At 41.2% G+C, this 9,377-nt stretch overlaps 2 protein-coding genes across 2 annotated transcripts in view; both read right to left on the bottom strand.

Moving 5' to 3' along the window:
* Positions 1–6,159, bottom strand: part of LOC104945481 (meiosis inhibitor protein 1) — a 32,322-nt gene extending 26,163 nt beyond the window's left edge. Inside the window, exons 1-3 of the mRNA XM_010771164.1 lie at positions 6,141–6,159; positions 4,482–4,601; positions 3,646–3,745 (exon numbers count right to left, since the gene is read on the bottom strand). Coding sequence (XP_010769466.1) covers positions 3,646–3,745; positions 4,482–4,601; positions 6,141–6,159 — 239 coding nt within the window. The remainder of the gene's footprint in view (positions 1–3,645; positions 3,746–4,481; positions 4,602–6,140) is intronic.
* Positions 6,160–6,328: 169 nt separating this feature from the next.
* LOC104945454 (ubiquitin-like) lies at positions 6,329–7,184 on the bottom strand. Its single transcript, XM_010771126.1, has one exon. The coding sequence runs from the start codon at positions 6,968–6,970 to the stop codon at positions 6,737–6,739; it is 234 nt and encodes a 77-aa protein (XP_010769428.1). The 5' UTR covers positions 6,971–7,184; the 3' UTR covers positions 6,329–6,736.
* Between the last annotated feature and the right edge of the window lie 2,193 nt (positions 7,185–9,377).

Raw genomic sequence — 9,377 nt, 5'->3', positions numbered from 1 at the left:
GCTTCTCACTGTTCTCAGGTCAAATATTTATATGTGAATAAAAATGCGATTAATTTCGATTAATTAATTACAAAGCCTGTAATTAATTAGATTAATTTTTTTAATCGAGTCCCGGCCCTAATATATATATTATATTTTGAGGAATTTTCTTTGGACCGTGGTCCACATGATAACTGATCATTAACCTCAACATAAGTGCAGAGACTCTGCACTTATGTTGAGGTTAATGATCAGTTATCATGTGGACCACGGTCCAAAGAAAATTCCTCAAAATATAATATATATATATATATACACTCTTAAGTGTTGGCTTTAAGGGTCATATGTGGAGAAAGGAAAACAAAACAGAGTACATTGTTGTATTTTAAAAGACAGCCTTACATTTCGTAAGACAGAGGTTTTTAAGGTCAATAACCCTTTCAAAAATAGAGAAAATAACGGGGACCCCCACTTGTATGTAACAATCTAATGTAGCAAAGTTTCTATCCTATGTGACAGAAAAACACAAGCTAAATGTATTTATGTAAAGACACTTAGTTACATGTTTTTAGGATTAGAAAGTAATCTATAACCTTTTTTGTATTTAAAAATTAAATCATTGGTAAACTATTGAGCTTTTTGCTACAAGAAATGAATTGAATTGCTTATATCATAAAAAGTGTATGTGAATTAAACTGAAACTTTTCTTTGACCCCCTGAAAGAGTGTCACAGACGTACATTGAGGAATCAAAAGTTCAATAAATATTTATATCACCTTCGTTTTTTATGTACTCTGTTGCAAATACTGTAAGGACTGCTTAACACTGCTTTGTACAAGCATTCATAAATCATCTAAAGCATCCAGCTTGAAACAACCAAACTTGATGGGTTTAAATGGACTCCTTGACACCAGGCTATTACCATTTCCCTCCTGCCCTGATTAATTGCATGGGGAAATGTTCCCCTCCGAATCTTGACAGTTTGTTTGATGTGTGTGACTTTCCCTTGTTCTCTGTTGGAACCCGTCCGTTGCGGTGCTCTGTGACTCCTTGGCAGGGTGGGAGTGCCACACGCACGCACGCACGCACGCACGCACGCACGCACGCACGACGTTTACACAGTATAATGCAACTTCTAGAAATAAACATTTTGGTGATTTGGATTAATTACATTTTTGGCATATTGGCTGACTTTACGAATGTGGCACACTGGCGACGTTCTCTCGCACAATGAAGAGGACCATAATTATTTGTATTTCTTTCAACTTGTGATTTTTCTACCAGGATTTTAGAAGCACTTCCCTTTTCGGTTAGTTCAGTAACCGTTGCCCTTAACAACGATAATTAGCTGGCTCTTGCAGGAGAATAATCTCCTAAAAGACCAACCTATCATTCGTTTGTCCAGGACAGGAAAGCTTAAAGGTTTCGTATGCCAGGTATAGGTTGATTTTAAAGTAGGGCTGTCAAACGATTAACATTTTTAACCAGATTAATCACAGCTTAAAAATTAATTAATCATGATTAATCACCATTCGAACTGTGTCCAAAATATGCCATTTCTTTAAGTATATTGTTGTGGGAATGGAAAGATAAATGAAAGAAGGCGGATATATCCATTTAACATACAGTATGTATTTTTATTATAACATTGGTCTNTGATTTTCATGTCATTTTGGCTGTGTTGAATGAATACAGTATAGCTCAAACTTATCAGAGGATATTCTTTATTAGTTGTATTTTGAATTGTCGTCTCAGTTCCTTAAATTAGCCTAAAAGGGCTAAGCTACACACAAACTGACACATTTGTTCCTAGCGGCAGAAAATGACCCATTGAAAATGCTTTTTTTGACCCCACATTTATCTTATCATAAACTCTTGAATTCCTTTGTTAAGATTTCATTTTGGAATACTGGCTTTCAATTTTTTATTTTTACATGTGTCTACAAGATGGCAATAATTTTAACCCTTTGAAGCATGCAGCAACATTTCACATTTTTTACTGTTTTCTGCAAGGGTGCTACTGAAATGATAAGTGTGTGTCACTTTTGATGTTGGATAATGGTGTGTGTGTGTGTGTGTGTGTGTGTGTGTGTGTGTGTGTGTGTATGTGTGTGTGTGTGTGCGTGTGCGTGTGCGTGTGCGTGTTTGCAACTTCAAAAATGATTTTCTCTTAGAAGGCCACACTGCGTAATAATCAAATTCAATAATAAAACAATGACTTGCGAGAATCAAAACAAAATTGGACTTTGTTTTGGTTCTCGCTCAGGTTGTTTATGCAGGTGCAGCCATGGTTAGAAGTATTAGTATTAGTGCAGGAGTAGTCATCCTGGAGATGGCAAGGCATTCGGCACACAGGAGGCTCTGGAGATTATCATGCACTCTGATTGCGAGGATGGCTCCTCATCCTCCTCCGTGGACTCTGAGGCTGACACAGANTCATTTTGGCTGTGTTGAATGAATACAGGACTGTCTCAGAAAATTAGAATATTTTTGTTTTTTTAATTGCATTACAGAAAATAAAGAACTTTATCACAATATTCTAATTTTCTGAGACAGTCCTGTATTCATTCAACACAGCCAAAATGACATGAAAATCAAAACCTCAATGGCTGAAAAATGTACCTAGGAACTCTTAAGGGTTAATAAAGAAAAACAAATGGACGGTAGATACACGGATCCCGTCCTCATCAACGCTCTTATTTTGTAAGGTAACTTCCGGTAGCAGAATATAAAAAAACTGTATTTTTTTTTGTTTCTGTTTAAGTGATTTTATTTTTTGTTTTGAGAAGTAGAAAATGAAAATCATCCAGTTTTTTAAGTTTAGTAAATCCCTTTTTGACCATGATAAAGAAAAACGCATTTTTCAATATTAAATCGAAAATTAAATGTCCAGTCGTTTTTTGTTTTTGAATATCCTTTTGTGAAAAGAAAATCCAATGACCAATACATACACTGACCAAGTCTCAGCCATCTTTACTTCTGCAGTCAGAGCTGATTGGTAGGTAACAGAAGTGCATATAAAGCAGATTCAGTGTCGACAGAGAGTGTTAATGTTATTTAATGCGACACCATAGTCTGGTGCTTGCTGTCATCCGACATCATTAAAACCATAAGTGTACATTTGACTGCGAAAAAATAAAAGCGGATTTACGAGACGCGTTAAGACTGGTGCCTTTTCAATTAAAAGTGTATTTTTTAATTGATTAATTTACTTTTACCTCGAGATAACCAGTACATAGTTTTATCGAAGACATCTCACTGCATAAAGACACATGTTAATTTTCACTTCTTTTCAGTGCAAGGAGGTCTCAGCAGTAATATACTGAACACCTCAATAAATAAATAAATAAATAAACTCTCAACTGTGTTATGTGATTCATCTAAACTGACCTTTTACTATACCCATAAGAAAATAGCATTTGCAAGTAATTGAAAAGGAACCTTTAGAACTAAATGTCAGCATGGAAAACCCTAGACGCCTAAAAAAAGGGAACCATTATTTCATTTTGCTGCAGCTGAGTACACCACAGTACACCCTGTTGTGGATCAAAGTACTCTGAAGTGCAGAGAAGCTGAAGTTTAGTGAAATTAGTTTTAGTCAGTGAGCAAAGAAGCTCAGTGCAGCAAGCTTTTCAAGGGAGCCAAATCATCACAGAGCGGTCTCACCTGTCCAGTATCTCAGTGAGGAGCAGCAGACCCTGTGTCGGCACCGCCAGGTCGGTCAGCAGCAGAGCCTCGTTCAGACTGCGCACCAGAGACTCAATGCCTAACACACAAACACACACTCATAAATGTAATACAAGGCATGCACATACACCAAAATCATCCATGTAAAACAAACGGTGACAGTGGTACATCTTATCTAATTTACTGCGACACCGCGTATGCTGTAAAAATCGCGTGTTTGTTTTTTACCTAAAGCAAGAAGCTAGTAGCACGAAGATTGTATTGGTAAATTAAGTTTATACTGCAAGTGTCTCTTGCATATGCAGAACAATACTGCAGAAAGTGCAGCAGGGTTCAAGCACTTTCGATATTTCATAATCCGATGGAAAAATATTTAGCTTCCATTAGCTTTCCCTGCACCACTTGACATTTATTGCCGTTCATAAGGAATTTAAACTATTTGTTTTGCATTTATGTGATTACTAATAGGTTCTCTGGCCTTGAAATACATCTGAAGGTTGATCGCACTAATTGTATGTTACTCTGGATTAAAAAGCATCTGCTAAACAAAAGGTAGTGTAATATAATGGATGCAAATGCCTACAAAATCTACAGTTTGAGGGTGGGGCTGTGAGTGTTTGAGAAATTAGAGCAGAGTTTTGTGTATATGCTGTCACATGACCAGTCTTTCCATTAATTATCCAATTGCAATTATTTTTAGATGTTAACAGATGTGCCATGAATCCCAAAATTAAAGTTTTACAGTGAGTATCGCATTCATAATTAACACACACACACACATAAAGAACAGGAGCTGATGTGTTAAGCTGCCTCACCGTAGACAGAGTGACACTGGGAGAAGAAGAGTGGGTTGTCTATCAGTAACAACAGACAGCTGTAGGCTGGCCACAGCAGCCCACCACTGCTGCTACCGGCCAGGCGGTCGAACAGAAACTCTACAAGGGAAGAGAGATTGTGTGGGAGGTTATAGAAATTAAGTGAAGCCAGAACAGGAAACAAACTGTAGAAAAAAAGTATGTTTCCTGCAATTTCAGCCTATGATAAACAAAAATTATGGTAATTTCCTTTATATGAGCAACATCATTTTATGAAACTCTGGGGCACGAGAGACACACCAAACGGTGCTGAGGAGATGGCTTTATGAGCAGAGAGGAAGACAAACAAGCAGAAGGCAAAATACACACAGAGAGAGAGCGGGTAAATAAAGAAAAACATAGTTAACGAAAAGACAAAAAGGAACGTACTTCAAAGGAAGGCAGAGGAAATCATTTTCAGAAGACAAATCGGAGAAGGGAACAGCTTGTACAGCTCGTATATCCCAGCTATAGAGTGGTTTGGGGATGAGTCCAGAAACCCGGAAATTAGTTAGCCTTTTACAAGCCCCCAGGAAGTGCGCCGGACTCTGAGGAAAATATTCGTTGTGTCCAAATAGCGTTACTGCAACTTCCGTATCAGTCCGTGATGTCCCTCGGCCCAGAAAGACTTTTTCCCATTGACTAACATTGGGAAAGAGACGTCTGTAAATCGTTGGATATTTGTCTTTTAACCAAATAAACTACCCAGTATCAACATTTGTATTGCCCTTATTAAAAACATTTGGTCCTCAAGTTGTAAAATGTGCTAATAACGTTATTCTGAGAGTTATTTTTCTCGGCATTATGAACGCGCATCTGAGTGGGAGCTCGGGGGGCGGGGCTTAAGGGGCAACTCAACTGCACATGCTCTATGAGCGCACATACCATGGATGTATAATAAGAACTGGATACAGCGTGGGAGGCGGGGCCTCGTTCATTCCTATGAGAGTTGCTCATTGGCGCATGAAGACAAAATGGCCCAGAGATCGAAACGTCACGAAAGTATTCATATAATCCGTTTTTATTGTGCATCCATGAGTAAAGGTAAAACTCATGTAGTACTGAACCTACTGAACAAATGCCGGGAATGGATGCACAATAAAAACGGATTATATGAATATATTAATACTTTCGTGACGTTTTGCTCTCTCAAAAGTGGGGCCATTTTGTCTTCATGCGCCAATGAGCAACTCTCAGGAATGAACGCGGCTCCGCCTCCCACGATGTATCCAGTTCTTATTATACATCCATGGATTACTCCCCTTGGTAAAAGTTAACACACAGGTGCAATTCCCAGTACAACCATCATACCAGTAAACCTCCTGACTAAAGCTAAAAGTACCCCAATAAACGCAGAAAGCTAAACAGCTAGCTCTTTAGTTAGCACTTAGCATCTGTTGATGACGTAGCATCTCAGGAGCGTCACTTCCCAGAAGGAGCATCAAACAATTATATATAACTCCAAATTATAGTAATGTTTCTAAATTAAGGTACTTTTAAAATATTGAAACGTGATACAACTATTACAGTAATAATTCTGCATATTCCACACATCCATATTAAGATGGGGATGCCAATATTTTTCCATAACATCTGCAAGAGTGTGATATTTTAACCTACTAGCAAACTGAAATATCATAGTGAAGTACTGTTTAACAGAAAAGCAGATAGTGTCTCATGGACAAACATTACTTTAATAACTTGAAACCCAGATAATTAATAGTGAGTTATTTTAAATTAGCAGTGCTGCAAAATGTAGGATGTACCGAGTGTAAGGTGTTAATTTAAAAATAATGTCAGAGAGTGGGTGACAGTTCAAGTCATTTTATTAGTTACCAACATTTGTCACAGCAATATTTTCAGCGGCTCCATTCTGGGGGGTTTGTCGAAAAACAGTCAACATTATATGTATTACCCGATAGTGAACTTTTATCTATGCATACTTTGATCCTATACGTTTACATCATGCTTATGTATTTTCCGTTTAATAAATTACCATCAATCAAATTGTGGAACCCCATGAACACACTGTCAGCTAAACCAGTCTCAATTAAATCATTTAAAGTAAAATGCAAAAGTCAGGAATGCTCAATCTTTATTTAAACTTTAAAAAATGAAGGAAAAAAAAAGGGAATGACTGACAGGCAGAGCAAAAATTGTAAATTCAACCCTGGTATAGACGGGTGGCTTTCTGTAGACTTCTTTAGAGAGGGGGATTAGTTTCCTCCACGGAGACGGAGCACAAGATGGAGGGTGGACTCCTTCTGGATGTTGTAGTCAGAGAGGGTGCGGCCATCTTCCAGCTGCTTGCCAGCAAAGATCAACCTCTGCTGATCTGGGGGGATTCCCTCCTTGTCCTGGATCTTGGCCTTCACGTTCTCTATGCTATCACTGGGCTCAACCTCCAGAGTGATGGTCTTTCCGGTGAGGGTCTTCACGAAGATCTGCATGCCTCCACGGAGACGCAGGACCAAGTGAAGGGTGGACTCCTTCTGGATGTTGTAGTCGGACAGGGTGCGGCCATCTTCCAGCTGCTTGCCAGCAAAGATCAACCTCTGCTGATCTGGGGGGATTCCCTCCTTGTCCTGGATCTTGGCCTTCACGTTCTCTATGCTATCACTGGGCTCAACCTCCAGAGTGATGGTCTTTCCAGTGAGGGTCTTCTAACCTAATCGACAATTTTACGGAAGCCAGTACGAGTCTGAGCTTCTTACCCACAAAATGAAAGCTCGCAGTCCCTTAAAAAAAAAAATGAATCGTTAACTACGGTGTCTTCCTTATGAGATTTAATACTGTCGTATACACAAATTACTACATGTATCTACCTGAATAAATGGCGGGTTTTCGTTGTCCAAACTGCTTCTTAATGCTTTATGCATCATATATAAAAAAATGTTCTTTGCCGTAGACAATTTTTATTAGACCTTGCTGCGTTATGGACATAAACATCTCCTTATAGACTGCTGTAATATTGTATCGTGGTTCTTACTTATTAGTCAGATTGTATGGTTAGAGGGCAATTACTATGTATTTTTTAAGACATGGTCGATCAAACTTTATTTTTTGGGTTTCGTTTCGTCCATAATGCTTTAACATGATTCTCTTATTAATTATGAACTTCTCACTTGTAAAAGTGATTCTGTTAGTTCATGCAAGACGAGTTTTCCATCGAATAAAAATTAATGCAAAGAATTTACGTCTTAGATACCCCACTTGGTAAAAAACACTATTGATCAGAACTCCTCATGTAAGACTAGTGACATTACGTACCAAAAAGAAGAAGAGAAGTCACAGTTGTTACGTCTAGAACAGCTTTTGGCGAGTGAACCCTTCCTGGTAGTGGAACCCTCCCACCGTCCGTTACTGTGGTAACTTTACAGGTTCCGGTTCTTCAAGGACTTCCCCTGTCTTCTTCGCAGTAGGGAGGTCCACTCAGCGAGTCCGTCCTCCACACTAGAAACGGCCTTTTGGTTACCTTCTACCCCGGCTTGGTCCGACAGGCTAGCATGTTGCTAGGTCTTCCGTCACCGGTAGGTGGGAGTAGAACCCGACCGCGCACCTCCATCTGTAGTCTTAGAAGCACATTCTGGAACTGACCTTCTGGGTAGTGAGACCTTGCAACTCGGGCTCTACTCGTCGTAACCTCTTGCAACTATTACCGGTTCTACGGCACACATAGACTATTAAGTTCTTTCCATAGGCGGGGTCTAGTCGTCTCCCAACTAGAAGCGGCCGTTCGTCGACCTTCTACCGCGGAAGAGAGCTAGCATGTCTTGTTAGGCTCTTCCTAGGTGGGCAAGTGAAGCCCCAGGACGCAGACGGCACCTCCGTAACGTTCTAGAAGCACTTCCCCCTGGGAGATGGCCGTTTTCTGGTAGTGAGACCTCCAACTCCGGGGCTCACTACTCGTATCTTCTTGCACCACTTTGGTTCTAGGTCCTATTCCCTACCCTTTAGGGTCGTAGTCGTCCGCAGACTAGAAGGCCGTTCGCGTCGACCTCTTCTACAGGGCGTGGGACAGGCTGAATGTTTAGGTCTTCCGCCAGGTGGGAAGTGAACCAGGACGCAGAGGCACCCTCCGTGTACGTCCTAGAAGAACTTCTGTGGGAGTGACCTTTCTAGTAGGTGAGACCTCCACCCCTAACTGGTGTCACTGTCCGTAACCTCTTAGCCACTTCGGTTCTAGGTCCCTCATTCCTCCCTTAGGGGCGCGTCCTAGTCGTCTCCAACTAGAAACAGACCGTTCGTCAGACCTTCTACCGGCGTGGGACACGGCTGATTGTTGTCAGGTTTTTCTCAGGTGGGAGGTAGAACCGAAGGCCAAGAATCCCCCTCCGCTACGCGTCCTAGAAGCCAGGTTGCTGGGAGCTGACCTTTCTAGGTAGTGGGAACTTCAGCCGCTCGGGTCAACTGTTCGTAACTCTTGCCACGCTTCCGGTTCTAGGTCCTGTTTCTTCCTTAGGGGGGTCTAGTCCGTCGCAGACTAGAAAGCGACCCGTCTCGTCGACCTCGCTACCGCGCGTGAGACGAGGCCTGATGTTGGTCAGGTCTTCATCAAGGTGGGAGGTAGAACACGAGGCAGACTCCCTCCGTACGTCTATAGAGCAACTCTCTGGGGAGTGACCTTTCCCTGGTAGGTGGGACGCTCCATTCTCGGGTCACTATCGTATGCTCTTGCACTCCGGTTCTAGGCTCCTGCTTTCCTCCCCCTTAGAGGCGCGGTCTTAGCCTCGGTCTCCACTAGAACGACCGTTCGTTCCGACCCTTCGCTACCCGGGCGTGGCGACACGGCTCGATCGTGTGTAGCGTCTTCCTCAGGTGGGAGTGAAAGGACGCCAGAGGCACGCCCGTACGTCG

The sequence above is a fragment of the Notothenia coriiceps genome, unplaced genomic scaffold (assembly GCF_000735185.1).
Source record: "Notothenia coriiceps isolate Sejong01 unplaced genomic scaffold, NC01 NC01_scaffold00009658, whole genome shotgun sequence".
NCBI lineage: Eukaryota > Metazoa > Chordata > Actinopteri > Perciformes > Nototheniidae > Notothenia > Notothenia coriiceps.
This window is presented reverse-complemented; position numbering and strand designations above follow the sequence as displayed.